The 26,272-nt window shown below is 44.1% G+C and overlaps 1 protein-coding gene across 4 annotated transcripts; it reads right to left on the bottom strand.

Moving 5' to 3' along the window:
- Positions 1-1,816: 1,816 nt before the first annotated feature.
- HMGN3 (high mobility group nucleosomal binding domain 3) lies at positions 1,817-25,345 on the bottom strand. 4 transcript variants are annotated; one of them, XM_082757334.1, is made up of 6 exons: positions 25,216-25,345; positions 11,458-11,508; positions 5,573-5,602; positions 4,904-4,951; positions 2,503-2,616; positions 1,817-1,987 (listed from the first exon to the last, which is right to left on the bottom strand). In XM_082757334.1, exons 1-6 carry the CDS (start codon positions 25,228-25,230, stop codon positions 1,949-1,951), a joined length of 297 nt encoding a protein of 98 aa, XP_082613460.1. In that variant the 5' UTR covers positions 25,231-25,345; the 3' UTR covers positions 1,817-1,948. The 4 variants fall into 4 exon arrangements, with proteins under 4 accessions (XP_082613460.1, XP_082613462.1, XP_082613461.1 ...); XM_082757336.1 differs by having other exon boundaries at positions 2,544-2,616; XM_082757335.1 differs by having other exon boundaries at positions 2,503-2,613.
- Between the last annotated feature and the right edge of the window lie 927 nt (positions 25,346-26,272).

Below are 26,272 nucleotides of genomic sequence, written 5' to 3'. Positions count from 1 at the left end.
AAAGAAGCCTGTCCAGATGTGTCTTATGATGTTACATCACTGCTGTGAAGGGTCATTTCAACAACTCCACCTGGCTAGGTAAGATTAAGCAACTAATCCCTTAGTTCTCCACAAAAACTGGTCTGAGTATAACGTCACAAAACCAATCCCCAGGAATGATAAACCCACAAATTGGCAAATGCTTGTAAAAAGCACCTTGATGATTATGTGAAAAAGTTCAGATGAAACTTCCCAAGACCATAGTGTTTAAGTTAACAGACTTTTCAACGGGGACGATCAGAAAGCAAATGAGAAGTACCATGCAGGATTACTCAGTACATATCAGTGAAAAAAGATACTGACTTTCCTTCTGATTAGGCTACAAATTTTGTTACAGCCCTCTACCTTCCTTATTTCCATTTTTTTTCCAAAACTAAGACCACAATGCAGCAAACAGACTCCTTTTATTTGGCGTTAGCAAGCCTAGCACAAGAGCAGCAGCAGTGCTTATCTCGATACCAATCTTAACTACTACTCTAGCTAGCATATAGCAATGTTATTTGTTTTTGTATTCAGTCTTGTAACTTTTTAAAAATGATAGACAGGCTTAGGTTTTTTGTATGTTTGTTTGTTTTAAAAAAAGCCAACTGGAGATTTCTTCCCAAAGAATAAATAGAACACTAGGTCAAGCAACAGTCATTAATTTATTGACTTAAACAAGCAAGAAGTATCCTCAGACATAATGGCCACCACTTGAGCAATACAAATCAATACTACTGAAGAACAGGGAACATCTTTTTCTCTCACCCCTCCCATCCCAGAAGTAACAATAGAAATACCAGGGCCCCTAGAGAAAAGAGAAGGAGAAAAATTATAAAAGGCGCTTATAATGAGCTGCAGAGTTGAAACATGGATACTAAAAAATCATTAGCTACTCCACCACATCACCACAATCACCTCAAAAATAACTTTCATTGTTCCATTTCTACCAGGTAACAAATATATAGCGCTGTTTAACAGCGATTTCAATGTATTAACAACTGTCCTCAGCTGAAGCAGAACAGCAATTACTTGTTTATATTAAATTTGAGACTGCAGGTAGAAAGAAGTGTTGCCAGAGAATATGATGCAAGTCTTCTCTAGTTAATGAAAAGGGAGCAGGGGGAGAAACAAAGATGATTTTAGCAGTTACTGCATGTCTGTAGCAATCGAGCAATTCATTCTCTGTTGATACTTCATTACAGACACGATATCCTGATAGAGTACGTCAGCTCTACTCACCCTATGACAGAGTATCTGAAGAATGTACCTATAAAGTCGCTTAGGTTGCGGGCCACTGAAAATCCCAACCTGCTACTCCTGTGCGGGTATTTTTTTTCATCAGACACCATCAAAAAAGAAAATCCAAACAGACTGCATGCAAAACTATCGTTGCTATATCATTTCGTCTTCCTTGTAACAGCTGAAAATATGAGTAAGGCATTCCTCAGATTTAGAGAAAACATTAGGAGGCTGTAGTTTTGCAGGCAAGGAGACCTTTTATTTTAATCCATTAAAAGAACCCAAAATAGTCAGCAGGTGGCCACATCTATCCATGTTTCATTAAAATCACATAAACCCTAAGTACAAAAGCACCACTGATTATTGCTCTAGAAAAACTGCATGAAAAATTCAAATACGCACAGTAAAAACATCACCATATGCACAAGACTTAATTTCTTAAAGCAAGTGTATGGAATGCTGATCCAATTTTACACATACCTTGCAATATTAAGTTGATATTTATATTACTTGGCAACAATGGGAATTTCTAAAAGCACTGTTATGAGAAGGGAAATGTTCATATACAGTTTAATATGTCAACTATCATAGTCCTAAAAAAATTAGCATTTACAAAATACTTGATAAAAATATCTTTTAAAAGTTGTCCAAGAGGTACATAAAATCAACCCAAAATTTTCATGATATTTCATTCCTTCTTGTCACCTACAGATTCAGTTTTCTGAGCCTGTGGAGAAGAAAGAAAAATTAATTACTATAGTAAATTGCTGTTATATATGTATGAATACCCACCCTACTCTTACTCCTTCGATTTCTTATTTTTAAACAGCTCAATTTCAACCCTATGTCGATATTACATTCACACAAACAAAACAGGTACACTCACACGCTTCTCTTAATTCATTGGTCCCAGCTTTTCAAAAGCAATACAAGCCTTACCTGTCAGCTTCCATTGTTCATACTGAAAAGCACCACACCACTACCTGTTTCTATTCACTGCACACATGCAGAATGCTCTACCGTACCCTTAACTTTCACTGTTTCAATCTGCCCTTTTACTGACAGTGTGCTGGGTGGGGCACCTCTGGATGTTGAAACACTAACAGTTGAGCGAGAGATGCGAATCTGCAATAACATTATGGGCAATAAAAAGAAACATTATGAACATGCTATCAATGTCTGAAAGGCTGAATAATTAAAAAAGCACTGATTCAATCAGCAGGAGGTATGTGTGGAAAGTACCTCTTCAGCTTTATTTTCACCATTTTCAGATGGTGTAGTACCTTCCTTTGCAGCTTCTTGCTTTTCATCCTTCTTCCCTTTAGCACCTTTGTTGGCCTTTGTTCCAGGTTCCTTCTGACAGAAGATTAAAAACATGGGCACAGATGTTGCATGAATAGCCACAACTCTACATCTTTATCAAAAATCCTTCATATGAAGTACGAAGCAAATTCTAGCAAGCTGCTTGTGCTGGACTGAAACAGAAAACCAGCTAAACACCACCTGAAAAATTTATACCCAAAGTTAACCAGACTCCCTAAATTTCTAGAAAATTTACTTCTTTGTTGTTTCTCTTAATTCACTGGGATACAACAAAACCCTCGAACTATTTTGGTTGCACTGATTAAAAGCCAGAGGTATCTAAAATATCTGTATGAACAAATCCAATTATAATATATGGAAAGCTTATTTAGCCAAGCACAAACACCGCACTGCTTGTGCAGCAGCACTACAGTTTTGATTAACATGAAATAATAAATTAGATTAACAAAATTAAGCACTTTTGTTGGCTGTCCTTTTGTTAGTTTGGTAACATCTGTGATGTTCATTTCATGTCAATGAAAGAACCAACCAACACATGAGAAAGGCAAACTGATAAAATTCCATCTGCAGCAACACAAAGCACAGAATTTATCAAAAGGAACTATCCTAACATCTACAGTTTCATTTGGAGATATGCTCTTGAACAATTCCTATGTTGAACCTACTTTTTGTTTTATTCCTTGCTTTCTGTATGTATTTATATTTGTGATCTCAGAGCAGTAGAAACATAGGATAAAGATAAAAACATAAGTAATGGGATAAAAATGTAAATCATGTTTGGCAGGGTATTTTTTTTCATTGGCAGCTAAAATAGTTCTGATAAACTCTGGGAATATCTTCCATGGCATCATTCGCTCCAGATTCTCCATGCAAAATGGCAACAGAAGCTGGGAGCAGGGATATTAAGGTCAGTTTCCCTTTGTATTGGAACATTTGCAGCCTTTCCAGAGAGGTCCCCATAAAGCATCGGGGCAAGGAGGAAGGGATGTCATTAATCCCAGCTACAGGAGAGCCTGAATTACTCCTTTCACTCTTGAGCTTCGATGTTACACAGCAGCTGCAATGCCCGAGATGCTTACTGGTGGTGTGTATCATCTTAACTCTTCAGCTACAAATGAATGAACTGAGGACTTAGTAAATCCGTACTTTGCAAGCTTTGAACAATAAAAGGGATGCTGAAGCTGTATTATCTTTAGTTGTTTATTAGCGGGGTCACAGCACACATTTGCTGCTTTTTGTTTTGGAAACCAAGATTAATATACTCCTTAAAACGTGATCTGATTAGAACTCAAAAAAACAGACTACCGTATTGAAAAAAAAAATAAATTACTTGGAGTTATGTTGAAAAGGAGTCCGGTTGCCTGAAATAAGCCTTGGATGTCAATGCAGCTTCACCTGACTCATTGCACCATGTTCATTTCGTAACACACACTGGAAGATACAGAACCTACCACACTCCCTTCCTTTCCTAGTGGCTCTTTTTAAGAGAGAAGCAGGACAGACTCAGCAAGGCATTGTTAGTATTTTAAGTTGCTAAGTTATATATAATGTGTTCAAAGCCATAGCTTTACTTTCACACACGGACTTCATATTCTGATACTTGCCCAGCTGAGATCCCAATACAAGGACTTGAAAAATGTAAGCGTGAGGAGTGCTGGACTGAGTTTCCAGCAGTATGTTTTTTTTCTGATAAAGCAATTGTTCTTATTTAGCATTCCCCTTGGGCGCAAATAGATCTACAGTTTCTGAAGTACATGATTCACATGCTGAAATCCTGGAAAGGTATTTCAGACTCTAATAAGATTTTAATTTGACTGTAACTGACCTAGAAAACCCAAACCATTCAATTTAAATATATTTAATTTCACCTTTAATTATAATTGTGCATTCTCAGCAATTGCCAGGCTTCAAGAAGAGATAAGAGTATCTCACTATGAAATGAAGTACTGCCCCTCTAGACAACGAAACAGGATGGCATGCAGTAATCTCAAATCCTATTGTAGAAACCAAACCTGTAAATTTCAGGAAAGGTGTAGGAAAGGTGAAGAATGTTTTTGAAGTAGAAATTAACTACAAACTAACATAGTCTGCATATCAAACAGGCAAGACGTTTTGTTTGGGCCAGTAATGAGGCCAGGAAGGGGTGGAACAGAAAGAAAAGAATGATCTAATTTGTTTTTTCTTTGAGGGGAGAACTGGGAGGAGGGCAGGGGAGCTGATGCCTCTCACAAATACTCAGCGAATTCAACTGTTTGCAGTGCAAAAAGGGAGTGTACTTGCTTATTATTGGCTACAAGGATGGCAGCTGAAGTATATTTACCTTAGTGGTTTTCCTTGGCTTGGGTTCAGGTTTTGGTGGAGCAGGTTTCTAAAAAGACATTTTCAGTTGCATGATGTATTAAACACGTTACCAGAAGCCAGTAACCCAAGCTCCACACAGCTTCCCCCCACCCCCTTCCCTTACTTCCCACTCGTTACCGTGCACCTCGAAAAAGGCTGAAAAACCTTAGTGCACCTCCTCGCCGTACACACACCTATTTTCTTTAGCTCACTCTAGGAGCTGAAAGCAGATCAAGGGTCATTTCAAGAGACAAACATGGAGATCAGAAGTAACTATTAAAAAAGGCCTATCAGATGTGCTCTAACAGAGAAGAGCAACTAAAACCAAGTACTAGTAGTGGCAGCGAATGAAGCCCTCAAAGGACAGCCTTTTCTCTTTCACAGACAAGTTGCACTTCCACAACTAGCAGCCTGCAAAAGGACACTGAGTCAATACCGAATGTAGCACACGGCATTGCACTGAGGTGGGGAAATGCATCTTCTATCAGACTAACTTCCCAAACCCAAGAAAATGCAATTATCTTTAGCTGTAGAGTTCTTAAATACCTCTCAGCAAGAATTAAAATTGAATCAAGCAAAATGTAACAAACCTGATGGGGCTGAGAAAGCACTAGAAAAGTATACACCAAGGGCTGTCACAGATACTTACAGCTGACAATCTTGCTGATCGTCTCGTGGGCTACAGAAAAGGAAGAAAGGAGAAGACATTTTTATAGGCAAACAGCAAGCAGCATTCAAAGCAACACAGTATCAGTCATGATGACAGCATAAAACACGCCCCTGCCAAAATACCCATCTATTGCCAAACACAATTCAGGGTGTCCTCATCTTGGAGGACCCAAATTTTAAAAGGACAAAGTGATGTGTAATTCCTGACAAATTTTCCTCTAAATCTACTCTCAATATGGTGAAATACTATTTTCCCCCTATTTTACAAGTACTCCTGAGGCTGTTGCTGCACTCTGAAAGGTTCACAAATACATTACGTGTGCCTACCTGTGCAGAGGACACTGAATCTTTCTCAAAAATACTTGAATTTCGTAAATACTTAGAATGATGTTTCTGTAATTTATTAGATGTTATTTGTAATAGCCAGTAAGAAAGACTATCTGATACACAGCAGAATAAAGATAACGTCCTTCCCTAGAGGATATCGGAGCCCTAAAATTTCAAAAAGAAAAAAAAAAAAAAAGAGGGGTGCCCTCACTTCCACATCACCCCCCGCACTCAATCCAGGAGTGCATATGACGAGGCATACAAAGGCAGCTGCAGAATCACATGGAAAATGAATTCTTCTATTTAAACATAATTCTAAAAAGGAAAGAAGAATGTCAAATATTGTGCTTTTCTTCCTTCTTCCTTCATCACCTCCCTTATTAATCTTTATTTCATTCTGTTCTTTCTCATAAGTTTACCACTGAAGATGAGTTAAGTCTTCAAAGCATCTGTAAGCTCACTGGTTTGCTAACAGTATCTTCTGAAATCATTAAAACAGATGAACCCACGATCCAGTTACACAGCATGGTTAGCAAACACTCTTAAAGTTTGGCCTGTATCATAAAACTGGAATCGCACTTGTAATCAAAATAAAGAGACAGCTCAACTGCAACAAATATCCCGTGTAACACAGCTGAAACAGTGAATCAAAAACACCTTTTTAATTATGCATTAAGCATTTAAGTTGAGATGAAAAACCACGGCTCCACATATCTCTTGCAACAGAAAAAAAGCTGTTGTTTATGTCTGAAGAATGCAGGAGTTTGTATTCAATGGAGCCATTTAACCACCCTTTGTGGAAAGCAGTAGTGAAAACTTCAGATCTGGGTTCAGCAAAACAGAAGTCTTAGCAAAAAACCACCTAGCGATATTTTCAGCTATTAAACATTTATGCATCTTTTACAAAAAAAAAAACAAAAACAAAAACATAAACCTCTCTTTTCTTATAAACAAGTCTGTTTTCACAACTGATGATTTCTATCCCTCAATGTTTGGGCATCAAAATGTTGTGTCAGCATTTGCGTTTCAAAAGACACTGTGCTTTTCTACACAAATGATAACCTCCCCCACGTTCCCCATCTGTGCCAGCTCCATGACTGGTTTCATGTATGTTCTGCATTGCTATGAGGAACTCGGCACAAGCCCTCCAGCTCCTTTAAAGATGCCTGAATGCCCGACTGATATGTCACTTTAATGCTCATGCAGAGTTTGTATGTATGCTGTGTTATCTGCCTATAAGGAGGTAATCAGAGTCAAGTCAAAGGCCAGATTTTAATATCATTTGGGAACTTTTTTCCCCATTCAAACAGCTGTACTAAGACAGGAACAATCAGCTTACCCAGCTGTCTGTTTGACACTGGTCCACCAGCAAACACCCCTGGAAAGAGCCTATGCAATGGAGCAGACAGAGCAACCAACACTTTGCACTTTCCTACTGCTCCAGCTTCTGGCAACCCACATGTGCAAGCTTTCCAGCCTGGATGCTACATATACATCACACGTTTAACAGCCCCCAAGGGACATTTTTCCATAAACTTGTCTCAGAAGCCAGTGAACTCATTGGTGCTTTCAGTTTCCATAACATCCTGCAGCAATGAGTTCCATAATGGGGTTATAATGCTGTGTGGAAAAGAAAAAGTAGAATCTCCACTTTTTGTGGCCTTTCATCTAAACTTATTGCTTCTTACTTGCACTATATCCCTCTGGTTCTCAGGTTACTAACTGCCTTTCTCTGTGTAGCTGACGATTTTATCCCCTCTTATATGAGGAGTCCAGAATCCCAGACCATCCGCTGGAACCCACTGAAAAGCTGCTCCGCACCCTCTGTATGTGCCACTGTACTTCGTGTGCTTTTCTTTCTATCCTTCTTCTGGAAGAGCCAGGAGAACTTCATTTTGTAGTTTGCATCTGGGTGCCCAACAAAGTAATCTTGTGATACGCTGATGTTTCCCACTCTGTCCTCCGGTATTTGTCCCACATTCTGTTTACTTTGTGATGAGAACCGCTGTTGTCTAACAGCTACTCGCAGTGATTCCATAATCGCTCTCCTGATTACCAGCTGATTTGGTGCCAATCACTGCCATCTTCTCCTTGCCACGTGAATTAATTCACATCTCTCCATACCAAGTTACCACCACTTACATTTTATCACCTAGTTATCAGTGACATTACATCCTTCTCGGTCTCACTTCTAAATTTTTCTGATCATGTTTTATAAAGTTTGCCATTTCTCCACTACTCCCTCTCCTACATTATTTAATGAATATATTCAGCAACACAAGCTTAAGCACAAATCTTAACACTCCACTGATAATTCTCCTCCAATATGAAAATTAGCTATTGTGAATAGCTATATTATGAAATATAGCTATAGCTATATGTCCTACTTTCTTCTCATACCTTTATTTGTTATCAGTTGTTTGGAATACCTTCCTTTTAATCCATGCAAGCTTCGTTTCTTGAAGAAATGGGTTGGGGATCCTTATCCAAAATGTTCTTTACGTGTAAGCAGGCTGTAGCAATCAGTATGCCAGCATTTATGCACCTGTTGCCTTTTACAAACAACTCAGCTGTGTGAAGTATAACCTCTTGGCAAAATTGGTGTTGGCTCCCTCATTATGCTATATAAATTATTATACATTTGTCTACATGCATGCATTCTAGCGTTAATTTTTCTTTATATTATTTTACTAGTTTTCCAAGTCAGACTTACAGCCTTCATTTTCCAGAATCCCTTATCTAAAGCCTTGGGAGCATTTCATTACCTTCAGTTGCACTGGTACCGGGGCCAAGCAGTAAAAGTTACATCCCACACATAAAAGTTTGGCAACTTCAGATTTGGGTGCTGGTGAATACAGCCAGGCTGCCTAGATCTCATTCTGACTCAATTCAAAAACATCCTCCAGATACTGCACCCATGGGAAGTGACCCCACTGTGAGCACCTCGGTAGGAATTACCCACAGCAGGGGTTTCGTTACTGTACTTCAGCTTCACATTTGGCTTGCTGGAGGGTTTGCTCCTTCCCTCATTATTTTCCGTCTTTATAGAAACACCTTTAAAAATGATAAATTTCCTTTAATTTGCTGTTAAGCCATTCTGATTGGGAGGGCTTTTGAAGAATAGCATGCTCTTCTGCGAGCCTCTAGCATGGTGTATCACATAGCCTCTCTGCCACCTGCAACCATTAAACCTTTTAGCTGCTCCTTTTAATAGGCTACCATTTTTAAGAAAATTCCCTTTCTTGATATCAAAACTTACCATCGTGGAGTTTATTTGGACTTACATTCCTGCAAGGATGACGAACCTGAATATATTATAGCCACAACTACAGATTAGTTCTCTGCTAACTGTCTTTTTAACTAACTCTTACAATACTACTGAAGAGCATCAAGGACTTATTATCCTTTTATTGGCCCTTTGATTTGTTCCTCCAGGAAGCAAGCACTTACAGTTTTAACTTGGTTTTTGCCTTTGTAGTGCCATCCTGTGCCTCTTACCAAATCTCTGAAGGGTAAGTGAGATCTCCATTAACACTATTGCTATCCTCAGAACCTCTCTGATGTCCCTTAACATCCCATTGACACTTTTATTATTGTGGTCAAACGATAGCGGGCCCAGTTTCTACACTATATACACCCCATTAACGCAGGGCTTGGCAACCCCCAAAGGACTCAGCTGTAGTTACTGATTTCTCTATTAATCTAGAGAAATATTAAAGACAAGTGAGGCATGTAACAATTCCATCCCATCTCTAATGCCATGTAGTTCTCCAACCTGGATATTTTGGGCCCCAACAAGTTTCCATTACCTACTGATGCCCTCATTTAAAACTAGCGGGTCCAAGTTGCCCAGATTTCGATGTGCAGTTCTTACTATGCAAGTTTGTTGCCTGCTCTCACAGGGGTGACTTAAGCAGAGCTTTATTTCTCAATACTGCTCTTTGACTTTTCAGATGTCAACCTCTATGGCTTCTGTGCCATCTCCCTCCCCATCCCACTACCCAGGAGCACTGACTTCACCCTACGTACTCTCAAACTACTTTAAACAGCACATCTGAAGGAGACCGACAAGTTCTTCAGACCTCCTCAATGCCATCCGTATGGGTCTGTTTTGGTTCAGATTGAAGCCACCCTTTCTGCACACATGCCACCCATTCCAAGAGCTCCCATAGTTTCTAAACTAATTCTTTCAACTATGTTCCTCACTCACCCACTGAGAGCTACAGGTATGTCTATTGAGAAGGTATTCTTTTTTTCCTCCCCTCCTGTAGCATCATCAGCCACTATTATCTTGACTGAAGACTACTCTAAGAGCCCTCGCATTTCAGAGCAAGCAGGCTCTCTCTAGAGAACCTGTATATTTCTGTAAGCTTCTTGGTCCTCCTTTATGTAAGCAATCAGCTCTCAAACTTTTAGGGGAAGGAACCTTACTTTTCTGTCCCTTGAAGAAGTAATATTTAAACTGGGACAGAGAAAACCATTAATTCAGAGCAAAAAAGATTATATTTTTACGATGATTTAGTCAGCCTTTTCATATTTTGTGAAAGAGAAACTAATTGGTCTTGGAGAAAATTTCATAGGAAGATACTGAGATACCAAAACCCATTCTTCTCAGACTTCCTTCCCAGTTATTATTTTTTTTTAGGAGCTCATTATAATCGCTCCTATTGTTTGAATATTTTGACATTTTCTTCGCATCTTTTTTTCTGCTGGATTGACCAGCAACCAACTTCTCAAGGCAGAAAATGTAAAACTTCATTTGACTTCTTCCCAAGGATTTACAAGAAGAGCAATTAAGGTTTAGCTCATTTGAATCTTCACCCGTCGGGTCCTGATTTAACTTCGTCTGCTTCAAAAGATGACAATCTAAGAAAACAAATCCCCATATTCCCTTAGCCCTTCTTTTTTTTTTTTTTTTTAAAAAAAAAAAAAAAAAATCACGTTAAGGCCTGTGACAGACGAACTCCAGCAAACCTTGCTGTAGTGGTCAAGCCACCACCTGCTGCTTCCTTGCCTTTTCTGCCAGAAGTTGCTGTGCCCTTAAAGCAAATTCAGACAAAGAAAACACACAAATGTGTCAGCTGCTCCAGGTCAGAGCCTGGTATCTGAATTCAAGACACCCTTCCATCAGGCACTTCAGCTAAGAATAGCTTTGATGGAGCGTGGCTGAGGTGCGTGTATTAACCCTCTTCTGCCAACTCACTAGAGACAGCAACGCAAATCAAGGCAGTGACACCCCCCGCTGCTGCATTACCAGAGCTTATCTATAAAAGCCCTAAATGGTTCTGAAATGTATTCTGTGTATCGGTTAAGTCCTATGAGACCTCAGTGCACCAAAACAAACTATGCCCAAAAAAGCTACAAACGTGGATCGCTGCTGGTTTCAAGCAAGCTGTCTTTACTCGCGCTGAAAACACCTCACCAGAAGTGGCAGAGCGATTCGTAGCCTTCTGATATGCAAGACCACAGATCTCCAGTTAAAGAAATACACGCCAAAATGAATTAAAAGAAAAAAAAATAAAAAGGAAATATACTTGCCTCTTGTTTAGTTACTTTTGCTGCATCCTTGCCTTCAGCACCCTCTGGAGACTAAAAGAAAATATTAAGTCAGTGCTTTTATTACAGACTTAAAAGCATCCAAGCAACAGCAAACAAAATTATGGTGAAGACGTTTCTTTCTGTACATTGCAGCAACTTCAGGAAGCCTGGTACGGGCACCATCGTACCAAAACCATTCTTGATTTTCCAAGCAGGAACACCAGGACTGATCATCACCAGGTACACGTGTACCACACAGCGTCCCCCAGTGATCCCCGCAGCCAATTAACCAAAGCACCTGCAGGCTCCCCTGGGAGCTTCACCTAATCAGCAGCTGGCAGCGCAACAGTATGAACTGGAAGCCTGAGGTTTGCTCTTCTCGGGCTTCTGAAATCCCCAAGAAACTTCACGTGTTTCTTCCCAAACAGGAACTTCACTGGTAATGAGATGAGGCGAACCAAAAAAGCCCAGCATTACTGAAATGAGTGATTTCTTTATCTGATTTGCTCCTTTTGTGCCTCAGGCTCACTCAGCTGGAAGTTTGAACAGTATTTTCCCCTCATCTCCTCTCCACCATCAAAACAGCAAAAATCGGTAAAACACCAAGACTTCTGCAGGAAAGCCAGGGACAAACATCTTTCTTTGTAAGAACAAAGCCTCAACCTGGCCGCTGTTGTCTGCCAGAGGTACCAAAGAAACATTAGTTAAACCGCTGCTAGAAATCCAGCTTCTGCTCTTCATTTACAGCCCAAGATGCATTACTTTACATTTTGCAAATGACAAGGTTTCCACCTAGATGCAAGCAATTCATGGAAAACCAGCACACGGCAGCAGTTGGAGGAGAACTACGAGAAAGGCATGGGTTTAAAAAGGGCATTTAAGAGGCAATTTGGTAGCCCTTCTGCTTTTCAATCAGTAAAGGAGCAGGCTAGGTACCTTCTCCTTTCTCCTCCCAATTCCCCCCTTACACACACATGGTTTTGACACAATTCCTTGGAGTTACGCAGGTTGGAGCAGAGAAAAGGACCGGCGGGTTGGCAGCAGCTGCCCACTGCCTTCTCCTGTCCCTGGGCACTAATGTATTTACAGAAAGACACTCTGCAACTCCCCACTCGAAAATAAAATGTGGCTTTGTTACTCGGTGCTCTCCGGCCAGAAGCGAGGCATGCCACAAGAGCAGCTGGGTTAAAAAAAGCCGAGGAGCGACCGTCTGAGCAGCTAGCAAACAGCAGGAAGTTGAGCAGCACCGAGCGGGGTAGAGCAACTCAGAATAGCAACAGTCAGGCATCCAAAATGGAGCCTGGCTGCTCCCCCAGCTCCTGCAGCCTCGCCGGCCTCCCGCAGGACTGCTTCAGGTTTGCATTCCTAAAAGCCTCTCGGCTTGGTTATGAAAGAGGTGCCACGGCTTGCTGCTGTGATGCTGGGAGCATGAAGAGCCGTAAGCAAAACGCAAACGAGCAGCCACCAGCAGCCTTGCTCCTACAACTTCCCTCTTCGGCGCACAACATGGTGCGAGCTTCCAGCACAGCCTTCCCGGCACTCATCAAGTCCTAACATCTGTTTCTCCTGTCTGAATTTTCTCAAGTCTTCACAAACTTGCGCTGCACCCTTTCTGCTACGGGGAACTCAAATAGCATCCTTCCTGCACTGGGCACCTATTTAGATATGAAACCTGTGAGAGAATGTCTCATCTTCTCCTCACGGGGGCCAAGAGGCTTGAGATTTATAGGGGCAGGGACAGAAAGGCGGCATGATTCATTTCCTTTGGAAGCCAGGCTGAAAAACTCCCCGTAAACTGAATGAAACCGATTCACACCCTGCAATCGGGCTGTTTTACACCATTTCACTTTTAGGAGCTTTGAAACAGGGCTAAATCCTCACCAGCCGGCACTGTCACATGCCAGTAGTCTTGCAGTAATCGCCCGGGAGCAAACTCTCATCCCACAACACCGTACAGTCAAGGCACAGCAATTTACCCCATTATCTCCAGCACCACCGAAAGACACGTCCACCTTCCTGACAGACGGGGCAAGCTGTTTTTAGATGTCAGTATTATTGCTTGACGACAGATTTTAAAAACGGCTCACGAGGCTAACCACAGAAAAAAGAAAAGTGAAGTTATATTAAAATACCCTTAACGCAGCCACAACCGCTGTACAGCGCTACGACACGTTACGTAACAGCCTGATTAAGCTAGCTAATTAGCCCAAAATTCCTTCTGAGGAAAATCCAAGAGCGATCCTGAAGGCCGAGAGCTTTCCTCCACAGAGGGAGGTGCACAGGAGCCACCCGGGAGGCGCGGGCAAGCAGCGCGGGGTTGCACCAGGCTCCCATTTCCACGCCGGCGCCTCCCCGCTGCGCTCGCCCTCCCAGGGCCTCGCCTCCCCAGGAGGCTGGCAGAGCCGCGGGGGGGGGCCGTGTCGCCACTGAGGTAATCGATCCGGCTGAAAAATAGCCTGCTGCTTCAACGAGTGCATAAATATTATAAATACAGATACAGATTATAAGTATGGAGCCCCCCCGGCCCGCTCCAGTGAGCTCGTTTGGCTGCGCAGCTGCACAAACAATTGAGGCAGGGCAACGGGCAAGAGCCAAGTGGCACGGGCAGTCGCGAGCAGCCCGGGATCCATAGGCTGGCAGACCCCAAAAAGTTGTCAGATAGGGCTACAACGTAATTGCTAAAGGAGGAACAGAAGCCTGTTTTCCCCTCTGTGAGCCCTGCTTGGGCATTCCAGCCTGACGTGGATCTTCGTGCTAGTATCCACAGCGCTTTCTCCTCTCCCTTGGGATCAGAGATTGGGATGTGAACGGATTTGAGGCGAGCGCAGCTCCCAAACCACTTGGCATGCCACAGGCAGTGGCAGCCTGCACTCGTATCTGGGAGTCACGGGGCTTTTACATAGAAACCACCAAAACCTTCAGGTCTGTGTCCCAGCTCTTGCCCTTTCTGCTGGTGCCAAACCACCAAAGGAACCCTGGTTTTGTCCTCTTGGCACGTGGCTCACCGTGTTTCACCCCGGGCACATTAAAATGTGCCCTGGTTACCATGCCTTGCCCTGAAAACTGCCCGGGGGGGGAACCATCCCCACGGTGAATTTGGTGAAGCAAAATCAAGACCTCAGCTGGCGCTGAACAGCAGAGAAGGGCACAGCACAGCCTCGGTGATTCCCCAGCCGCAGCCCCTCGCACGCCCACGTTACGCGCATAAAGCAGCCTCTGTAGGCCTGCTGCATCTGACTCTGCGTGGATGCCTACGAGAGACGAGGCAGATAATAAAAGAAACAACCAATAAGGCCCAGATAATGGTGAATTATTTTTTTCCACTCGCAGAGGTACAGAGAAGGCACGGCAAAGGAGCTGACTGGCTAACTATAAATATGCTTTTGACATTTAATCTAACGGCAAGTTTTAGGTTCAGATGACCACACATTGTGTCATGCCTCCATCTGCACTACGTAGTGGCAATACAATTGGAGACGAAGCTGCAGCTAAGCTTCACGAGCTCTGTCAGATCTGCACAACTTTTATACCACCAGGTTAACCTGCAAGGCTGTGTGCGAGATTCCCCATGCCTAGCAGCAATCAGTTGGATTTTGTGGTGGGGTTGGTTTGGGATTTTTTTGGCCTTCTCTTCCTTAAGCTACAACTTAGAAAACGGTTTTGTAAAGATTGGAAAAAATATATATATATTAATAAATTACTGGGAGTATTCAGAAGAAAAAAAAAGGTAAAGGAATATTGAAATTGAACTTATTTACACACGCAAAGTTCTTGCATTTCACTAGCTGTGAAATATGCACAAGAACTGGTGTTTCCACACACCACCACAATACGGTGGTGCCTGCAATGCCAACACCATTACAGAACAGTTGAGTTGAAAAGAGAAAACTAGATAACTGTTTTAAGAAAACATGTAAAAGAACAAACTGACCAATTTCCTTTGTTGTTGTTCTAAAGGCTGCTTACCTGGTGGAGACGCTTTTTCTCCTTTTTAATTCTCTTATTGAAATCCTGCAACATAAGCAGGATTTAATGGGGGACACAGTAACCTGTGGTAGTGAAGTTATTGTTGTTCATTTGAGAGATCCAAAGGTGCGTGTTTGAACCTGCAGTGACCAGCTTCAGGATAAACACTTCATACATAACTGAGTGGGTTGCACTATCGTAAAGGAGAGCACACTAAAGGCACGAAAAGTGAGAATGCAAGAACGTGAGAAGTAACAGTTGGCAAAGGAGGTGGCTTATAAAATGCAACAGATCATTCATTCCGGGAAGGATCCTGTTACTAGCTGACAACACCTCAGCTCTGGTGGGACAGAAATTAGTCCTTTCATACCCTTGCATAAAGCAGGTACCAATTTCATAGTAACTACCAGCTTAAGGAGTTCGAAAGGCAGAAAGCCTTCACCGTCCTACCACACGAGCACTCTCTGTAGTGTTTCCTCCCATCTTTGCAAGCTGTTTTGCTCAGCCACACCTCAATGCGCTGCCTGCGATGGGATTTGCCTGTGGATACTTTCCTGGCTCGCTGTTCTAGCTGTGATTTCCATGACGTAATGCTTTGGTCATTCCCTCCAACAACTTTTTTCACCAACCAAAACATGATAAAAGCTCGCAACAAAACGACTGTAGAAAAAAAATAAAAGACATCATATTGAGCCCTAAGCCTTTTCTTTTTTTTTTTTTTTTGGGGGGGGGGGGGGGGGGGCAGGGGATACTGCAATGTTTTCCTAACATTTCCACTCCCCTTACTTCCCTGTGAACAGAGCTCTGCTATAGCCTAAATTTAATTCAGTGAATTGTTTCCCCATACATGCAAGACCTTCTAATTATTTCTGTCTTCACAGCAGCTCTGAATTTCGTGCCATTTCATAAATGTAATTAAAATGCTGTTTGCTTCTTGTTTTAGATTAACAGAGACTCTGCAGGTTGACGAATTTAACACCAACCACCTCCTGCACCATCCTTCTAACCATTGTTTCCTCCTTCAGCTCCTCCAGGATCTTATCATTAACCTTTGTTTATAGCTGGTTCTTTGATCTGCTCGCAGCTGATACAACTATGCTCACTGCCAAGGAAATCTGAATGAACTCTGCAAGCGGAATTAAATCACCCTATTAAATGCTTTAAGAAATCAGGTATTCTTCCTACTGCACTCCTTCGTTTCTTTTTTTTTCTACAACAAGCCTGACCCTGGTTTAAAAAAAAATAAAATGCCATTAATGTCAAAAACGGGTAATTCTGCCAGAACCATGAAGTACAGAATAAATCTGTTTAGTGGTTTCATTTTGTAAATACTTATCCAGACTGACATGTCTTGCACTCTTCCAAAACTCTTAGATTTTATATATATATAAAATATTTTTTTCAGTTTTTGCTTTTTAAAATGAGAGTTCCACTATGTACATTCGACTTCGGAGGTGGGGGTATATTTATACATTATTTATATAATCTATATCTGCACACATATATATGTGCATACAAACATATGTAGATATAAGTTATTCATATGCATAATCTGTGCAAACTTTGTATGTGTGTATATACTTACATATATAAATAAAATCTTGATTCTGTACAGGGGGAGGCTGGGAGCTGCATGTTCCTAAAGCTTGTCAAGAAATATTTATAAAGCTCTAAAACATGCGTGACACAGAAACTCCCTCCTGCTCCAGACACCAAATTGCCAAATTACATTTTGCTACTTGTATTAAATCAAACACTTACTCCTTACTTTACAAAAAAAAAAAGTTTAAATACTTATTCTTTAAATCTATATAATATTTAATCTTTTCTGTTAAGAAGCATTACAACATTACAATGAAATACAATACAAGACATCATTTTTAGAATATTAATGTCTTTATTTGTGTCTACTAAGAGCAGAATATTTAATTTTCTAATCCTTTGGGGGAGAATGTTGTTGGATCATGAAGTTCTGAAAACACAAACCGTACTTAAAAGTTTAAATATAAGGAAGGCCATTAATATCCCCTGGTATTAATGTGCTAGTAGGAAAAAAATGAGTGAAAAAACAGTTCCTGATCAAAATCTCTGTTCTTCATTAGAAATTCAAGCCAAACAGAATAAAGATGCATTGCATTTTCAAAGAATATGTGAGAAAATAAGAATACAGGCTGCCTGGATATAATCAAAATCACTAGGCTCAGAAAACAAAACAAGCACATTTTATTAAATTCCTTAACTTTCAAACAGTTAAATTCTGTGAGCTTTATCCTTTTCCAGAGCAGACAGGCGAGACAGAAAACAATTTAGGCCTGGGGTATTTCTAGATATCCCAAACCTGCCAGAAAAAGTACTTTTTCTTCATTGTAGATAGAGGCCTTGCTGCTCCCACTGAATGGGAATGGCAATGATTGACCAATATAATTTAAACCACACTGAAATTTGATGGCACACTTTGCAAGTCTCACAACTGGCTTGGCTTCTTGTTTTTACACCATTTACTTGAAGGGTTATATGACTAGGACAACGGACTGAAAAAAAACAGGGACAAGACATTCCAAATTTGTCTTCCCTCAAGTCAGGTTTGGTAATGGGCCATTTTCTACCTGTAACAGAGCGAAGGAGTTTTCAGAGGTAGCAGCTCAGATCTTAAAAACAGCAGTGTAACTTAAAACAGTTATTCCTTATTCCTTCCTTATTCAAATAATTCGCTGTGTTTTAAAAAATGCCCAGCAGCCATGGGAGCAGTGAGCAGAGCTCATCTATCTGAAGTCATCCAGCCTCCCCTGAACTCCAGACCCGAGAATTCAGCTTGGTAGTGTGTAAATTCCTGTCTCAATATTTGCTTAGCAACTTTACTGCCACCATAAAATAAAAAGGCAGATTCAAAGAATATGATGGATGACATTCAACCACTAATAATAATATTTCTCCGGCCTTTCAAAGCTGGTGCCAGTTCTGCAAGTGGGATGGAGCTGATTGACTCATGCAAGTCTACACGCACAGCTGGAGCTTTTAAAACCTTAAAGGCCAGGTTTTGAAATCACCCGTGTCTAAATGGAACTGATCAGGCCTGCAAAGGAAAACAGCACCAAATACTTCTGGAAAAATACGTAAGAAATTTAAAAACAGAGATTAATTTATGTCACTATTTTTAATAGCGTAACTGATTCTCAAAAATAGCCACCTCTGACAAAGAGATATACCATGAATGACAGAAGAAAGGTGTATAATTCCTCCTCTCCCAGAGGATGTAACTGTGATAAAAACAAGAGAAATCCAGAGAAGAGCCTTTCTTGGGACTGAGAGGTGCCACAGGGCCCCAAGTAAGGCACACATGGTGCCGTGCCCTAGACCCACCAGCCTCTTTTGTCCCAGGAATGCTTCCAGCTGGGCTTGACAAGAGCATCACCCTACTACAGAAAGGAGAGCTCCACAGACAACCTAAATACATTTCAAAAGAAGATAAACCAAGGGGCTAAGGCTGAGAGGAGGAGGCAGGTGGGATACGAAAGGATGCGGCAGTGACAAAGGATGTTCCCACTATGAACAGCACCAACACCTCTCCTTAACTCTGCCTGAGAGGAACAGAAGAGCGCAGAAGTAAACGTCAGCAGGCACTCGACTTCCAGCCGTGGGAGCACCCTCTGCTGCTGCTAACTCAGCACTAGGACAACAGAGAAATCTGGGTGGGAAGAGCTGACATACCTACACAGTCCCAGCGAGGCTGGTGTTGATGGGAACGCGCACGATCTTTCTGTGCAGACAGATCCGAACACTCTTGGGGAATTGCCTTCTATATTTGCAGCTTCCACTGTTACCAAGCACACCCACTCTTTACTACAGGAAGACAGGAGCGGTATCTCCGAGCTACAGGAGTAATTAATTGAAAATTGGTCACCAAGGGACACCGAAGGAAGAAAATAACCAAACAAGCCCAGCGCATCTTTTTCCATAGCAGTTCCGGGATACGATCTGACCGCCAAGTTGTTCTGAGGAGCAATGCCTAATGAATTAAGGAACACCCCTCTACGTACCCTAACGTAGGAGCTGGGGGACAGCCAGAGGAAGGCTGGCTGTGGCTGTGCTCTGCTGAGCGCCTGGCTGGCAGCAGCAGCCACGGTGCTGGGGAGAGTTCTGCACATCCCCGCCAGACAGCCAGCTTCCTCTTCGTGCCAGCCTCTGGGAAGCCACAGCAGCAGCACGGCCCGCCTCAAAACTACCTCAAATGTGCACGATGGCCCACAGGTTAAATCCGGGTAAGGAGACGAACGGGTGTCTGGAACTGCTTCTTCGGTCTGGATACAGCCACCCGAAAAGTCTGTCAAACTGCAGCCCGACCCGTGAAGTCCCGCAGCGCCAGTTTTGCTGATGGTAAAACTGAAACAGGAGGACCTTACTTCTGAATGCTGCCAGTTGCTCATTCCCAGCCCTACTCCCTCCTAAGGGGTTATCACACATTCGCTGCACCATCATGTAGCACCTCGAAACTAAAATGATCCAAGGAAAAAAAAGAATTCAAGGGCACGTTCACATCTGTTCAGTAAGAGAGCTCTAACAGGATCATGACCTGCAACTTAAGTCCAGTGCCTGAAAACGCCTTTTTGGCTAATGGACCATGGGAGAAATCACCATTTTACCTGAGCTTGGTTTACAAAGAGAGATGCTAACTTCCAACAAGAGCTGTGATCTGGTTAGCTTACACCCTGCACTAAAGGCACACTTGCACCAAGTAAAATTCAATTTCATACAACTTCTCTGAAACAAGGATACGTCTTGGTACACAGCAGTTCTACCTACTGCTTGGGTATAAAACAGCAGAGAAACTAAAAGTTTTTCTAGTAAGATAGAGGAAAAGCAGCACTAAACTGCATGGCATATACCAGCTACATCCAGATACATACACAGGACTTCTTTATTTTTTATTAAAAAAAAAAACACAACTTAATGCTGATAATTCTAGAATGCAAAATAATACCAACATCCTGGCCAGATCACACAATAACAACAACCCCACTGGCTTGTTGAACTACCATCAAGCTTATTTTTGATTTCCCTTACAAGCATCACTAGGTACTTCCCTAAAATCCATGTGCTCAACAAGATGACTTGCATCTGCTTAGTTTTGGCATAGAAGGTGATGGGTTATAAAGCAGACTGTGTCACTGGCTGTACCTCATCAGACAGCATGCTTCAACACACGGAGCAGCATTACAAATGACTTTTAATTCAGGGAAAAAACAAGAACGTTGAGGGTGCCCATTCATTAATTCCAGTTGTACTTCAGTGTGGTCAAAGAAGAAAATTCCTATACGTTGTAACCCATTGTTATTAAATGGGTCAGATTTTTACAGAATTGCATAAAGCAATCAGAAGCTATAAAAACTCGGTCGATGAGTTTATAATCACCATAATTCTAAAAAAAACCAGTCATAGCTAAAATTACATTAATAGCTCTTTTAAGCTTTTTAATATAAACCACGGACAAATATATGTTGCATGTATTTAACAGCCCTGTAATATTATTTATGGCAATGTTGCACAGCAGCATCATTCAAGAATGGCTTTTCAGTGCCAGTCAACACTGCTACACTGCACTACATCTAAATGTACCATATGCAGATAAAACCATGATCCTTCCTGCTTGTTTTTTATATGAAAAATGTAGGTTCTTCGAGTCGGTCAAGGCCAATCAGCAATTTTGTTTTGCTTTAAATACATCAGGGTTTGAAATCATCAGTGGTTACAAATTTATTACTAGCGCTACAATCTCTAAAATTGAAAAGCCATAACAAAACAGCCTTTTCCCAAGTATTACAAGAATCCTGCAGTCTTAGTATGCTCTGGCACCTCTGTTCTGTTTGCCTTGGTTGAATCTAAGTGTGTCCCTGACCGCACACCAAACGTTGTGCCTGTGCCTGCAAAGGGTGCCCAAGGCAGAAGCCCACCCAAGGACTCTGCTGGCACGTTAGGCAGGAGGTTTTTTTTGTAATTGGGGCACCTCAGCGACACGGATCCAAAGAGGCTTTTTCTGATGTTGCTTATCCTGATTTCCAGCAGTTACTGGATGACCTAAGATTGATCCAAGGCAAAAAATGGAGCAGAAACTACCTTTGCAGAGCTCTGACTTCTTAGTCCCCATGCAGCAGAGGGAGAAAGGAGGAAGTGGTCAACACAAAACACAGGGGGAATTTGGGGAGAGAACGGGAGGGGGTAGCAGACAAGACATTAAGGATCTGCTGCTGACTCCCTTTGCCCTTGTAATGTGTAACCAACCTCCCAATCATGACACAGACCAGAGAATTCCCCCATCCCATGCCCTGCTGTGTTTGAGGATGAACCCAAAAGTGCCTCTGCTACAGACCAGCAGCTTCCAAGCCCAACACGGGGCACTTTGACCATCAAGGTGCGAGTCCCAGGGGCATTGCTGGAGCTTCTGCCTTGTCAACTCTGTTTTGAAGTTCCTTGGCACAGTCTGATTCACGCCTGGAGTATGAATACCTGGAAAGGGACAGGAATTAGAGCCCTACAGCCCTTGAGTGTACTTCTCACTGCTGCACTGCTTGTGTGCTACGAACACAAGCTCGCCTACTGCTTTTGCCACAAGACCTACACCTCCCCCTGCACACCGAGCAGTGACAGCAGGATCAGAGCCCCAGCAAACCAAGCTGTCATCTGCAGGACCCTTGGCTTCATTAGCTAATTGGCATTAATCACAAGTTGTTCCCACACTTCAGAGAACTGGTTACTATTTCAAAGTTCCTCAGTTTGTGTGCTTACTGTAAGGCAGGACAACAAATTTGGAGAAGTAACAACTGCACCACTCAGAGCACAGGCGGTGCTCATTAACAAACCATCGCTTCAGACATCTTAAACTCAGAATCCAAGGTGAGGGGACCATTCCAACACCTTGTCCCTTTATTTCTGTGCCCCATTTCCCTACCAGCAGGGCAGGAACACATTCCTCTTTGAATACCCACAACATCACAGAAACAGAAATTCAAACATGATGAAGTATTTCACAAAGAGCACAGAGGTTAGGTCTAGAGGAAAAAAACACCGGTGAAATCTAACAGCTCTAGTCCAGTACATGTGAGAACCTGCATTTAAACCCAAGGATTAGAAGACACATTGAGTAGACACCTGGTTGGCAAAAGAAGTAGGAAAGTAAGAGTCCTGCAGAAAAAATGATTGCTGGATCATGTAACTAAGAGCACTACAATGGGCCAAGCCCAAAGCACGGCACCTTCTCACTTCTACTGAAGCAGCAGCATTCCAACCCAAATATTCAGAAGTTTTCGGTTTCTACAGACTAGCTGGGCATATTTACTGACTTTAGAGAAAAGGACTTTGCATATCGGAACAGGAACCTGCCCCAGATGTTCCCCACTACGTTTTCACAGCTTCTGCAGTACAGTCGATGCTAACATCCTTGACTACAAGGGAGCAAATAGTTTACAGAAGCAGCAAATTAGATCACAGCGTTTTTATTTGCTCTGAAGCCACAGCAACATTCAAAGATGTTATCCAAAACAAGGCATCAGAAGAAAAAGTTGGAACTAGCCCTCCCACCTGATCCAGCTCTAAATGTTTTCAAAACAGCCTGTGAAGCGTAGGTCGTGTTGCTTGGGGCCGGATTAGAGACCAAGTCGCATCATCCCGGAGCGTGGCCCCAGCTCTGCACGGGATGGGTCCCGCCTGGCCTGGTCACACCCCCGAGGTGGTGCACGCGCTGCTGAGAGGTGTGAGCACTGCTCACCTCCGTGACGATGACACCAGAGCTTATGTACGCACGCCTGCGCGCGTGGGTGTGTGTGTGTGACCACATGGCGGCTCTCCTTGCCACCAGGCACAAGACGGCTCCTCGTTCTTCCATGCCTAACGCAGAGATGTTTTTACCGGGGCGGTTTCAAGGTCAAGGAGTTTTCCAATATGACCCAAGAGCTAATTCCAGTTCGACAGGCAACAGAACAAGGGGAAACACCCCCGACCGTGCCAAGGCATTCGCTGCTATCGATACTTCAACAAGCCTTCTGGTTCACCCCACACTGGCACACCTTGTGAAAGGCCACGCTCACGCCACAACATGTTATTACAACAGGCAAAGCGCGCAGAAACCTGACAGGAAGAGTCCAGAGTTCAACCTCCTTTTGTTGTAGTGCAGCACTCAACACCGTCTGAACACACGGTAAGCTCTCCAGTCTCCCCACAAACCTCAACCTGCTAGCGATACACCAAGCCCTGACGCCACGGCCCTGCAGAGGACAGGCAGCCCAGTGCAGTCACTCACCACATCCACCAACAGCGCCGCGCCAGACACTCAGCCACTTGCTGAAGTTTACGTAGAGATGCAAACTTTGTTCAGAGATGGACAGAAAAGCAGAATAAAAAAAAAAAAAAAAAAGACCAGCCAGTTGAGGTAACCAAGGCATACGCAAAAGCAGGCGTGAGCAGCAGCAAGCCCTTTCTGCGATATTATTTATTTACTTATCCACAAAACTATGAAATTTTCTCATTTTGATTTTTGGAGTTTATCACCCAATCATCATTCTGGTATCGGCAGGTTTTTTTCCAAGCTAAAAATTTTGTTTTGAGAGCAGAATTTGTGATTAGCTGATGGCTCTCTGTCCAGGTGGGAGCTGACTGATGAAACTGCTCAGCTGCTGCTGTACCACTGACTTCTCACTCCGTGGATGTTACTCTGGAAGAAGACTGACCACTGTGGAACACTTCAGCAATTCCACTTTTCTCAAAAGTGTTGTTCAAACGCTTCCTGGACCCAGAGCTTCCCAAAACTGGTATTTTATGCACAATCTTAAAATGCAAACGCTCGCCTGTGTGGTACGAAGTAAATCACAATTTACCGAGTAAGCTTTGTCTCCATCGCTTTGACAACACGCGTAAATTTTTTTTAATAGTCTTCTAAAAACAAGCCATGCTCTCATGGACCTACTATCCAAAGATAAAGTTTCTCTTGACAAACACTTCACCACGGGCAGCAAAAAAACCTCCACGAGCGACTTCAACCCTGCTCCCCGCTCGGAAGGGCAGCCTGACACATTCCCACCGACCTAGTGCAGAAGGGCAAAGGACCCGGGGCGGGAGGGCTGCCAGGTCCCCAGAGTCGCCCCAAGACCTCCAATTGTCACCTCCTCCCCCGTGGCAGGCGCTGGGGGCCATGGGGAAGGGACAGAGGGAGGAAAAGCGCTGGGGGCTGGCTGCCACCGAGGCGAGGCATGCCAAGGGAGGCCACCAGCCCCACACGGCTGGCTGGGAGCAAGCTCTGTCTGCTTTCTGGGGCTCGGGGTGCTCCAGCAGCACGCTATGTCTCTCAGCAGCAGCACAGCACAGGGCTGGGGGGCACCTCCATCCCCCCACCTGTGGCTGGGCACCAGGGGAGGCCGCGGGTCACCTTATTTTAGGGGCCAGGCCCCCAAATCCCCAAAACAGCACGGGGGAGAGGGGGAAAGGGGGGAAATCCCGCAGCACCACGGCGCCGGCAGCCCCCCAGCCGCGGCCCCTCGGCTCGGGAGGCCGGGGGGGGGCCGGCAGCGGGTACATACGGGTCTGCGGGTCGGCTCTAACATGGCTCGCCGCCTCCTCCTCCTCCTCCTCCTCCTCCCCCACACACCCGGACCCCGCGGCCGGGCCCTCCCCCCACACCCCTCACCCCTCACCCCTCAGCCTCATCCCAGGCCCGGAGCTGCCCCCGCCGCCCCCTTCCACCCCCCAGCCCCCAACCGCCGCCGGGAGAGGAGCGGGGCGGGCCGGGGAGGCCGGCGGGGCCGTTACCTTTCTCTTCGGCATGCTGCCCGCCGGCGCTGAGGCGACCCAAGCGGCGAGCGCGGCTCCGCCCGGCGCTGAGGGCTCTGCCCGCGGCTCTGCCCGCTGCCCGCCGCCCCCGGCGGACCCCCCACCGGCGGGGGGCGGGCGGAACGGATCAGCCCCGCCCGCTGATTGGCTGCGCCGCTCCCGCCCCGGCGGGAGCGGGCGAATCAGGGGCGGCCCGCGCGGGTCAGAGGCCGGCGGGGCGGGAGCGGCAGCGCGCGCGGGGACCGTTGGGGACGCGGCCCTGAGGGGAGCTCCCTCTCCCCCCCCCGCCCCTCACCCACAGGGAGGTCCCCTCAGGGTGATGTCCGCAGAGTGGCTCGGCCCCGTTTAATCGCCCTTCGCTTTCTCCTTCCCCTGGTTGCGGCTTCTCTTCCTCCCTTGAAACCCGCCGCAGCCCCGTCCCCGTCGTAGCCGCTCTCCCTTTTCAGCCCCCGGGCTGATTTCCAGTGTGGGTCCCCCCCGCAGCTCCTCCAGGGCTGTGGGGGCGCCTCACGGTCCACGTTCAACCGCCAGCGACGCCACACAGCGAGGGGAACACAGCACAGGCTGCACGGTCAGCCAAGTCAGGGTGCCAACGAGCACTTCTCAAAATACAATTTTAATAAAGAATATAATTTTAATGCAAAAATAAAGAGAAGTCCCATGAGCTGGATACCACACGATCCCCCGAGCACCTGCTGGAGCAGCAGGACCGAGCCCCCTGTGCAGAGCTCGGTCACCCACAGGGATGTGGCAGCCAGAGGCCTTGAGCTCTTACCTGAGGGGACTGAAGCCCGTACCTCTTGTTCTGCTATAGTGTTATTTTGACAACAAGCTAGAGGATCTCGGAGCTAGGAAGGATTAGATTCTCCTGCTGATGTTGTTGGAACAGCTTTGTATTGATTTGCTGGGCCAGAAAGCCTGTTGCTCCCTGTGAAGCGTGTACACCACCAAGCTAGAGTCACCCCACCTGGTTCATACTGCCTTCGTACATTTAAGTACCTGATGGGAGGCAACATAGTTCCACGTAGAAGGACTG

The sequence above is a fragment of the Aythya marila genome (genome assembly GCF_965140915.1).
Source record: "Aythya marila genome assembly, chromosome: 3".
Lineage (NCBI taxonomy): Eukaryota > Metazoa > Chordata > Aves > Anseriformes > Anatidae > Aythya > Aythya marila.
The sequence above is the reverse complement of the archived record's forward strand: the minus strand, read 5'-3'. Positions and strand labels throughout refer to the sequence as shown.

Bases quoted from the DNA above. Each gene is read 5' to 3' on its own strand.
- HMGN3 (XM_082757337.1), bottom strand. The intron at 5,603-11,457 runs GCAAGTATATTT...CCTTTTCTGTAG, and splicing joins CAAAAGTAACTAAACAAGAG to CCCACGAGACGATCAGCAAG. The intron at 2,617-4,903 runs GTAAATATACTT...ATCTTCTGTCAG, and splicing joins AGCCAAGGAAAACCACTAAG to AAGGAACCTGGAACAAAGGC.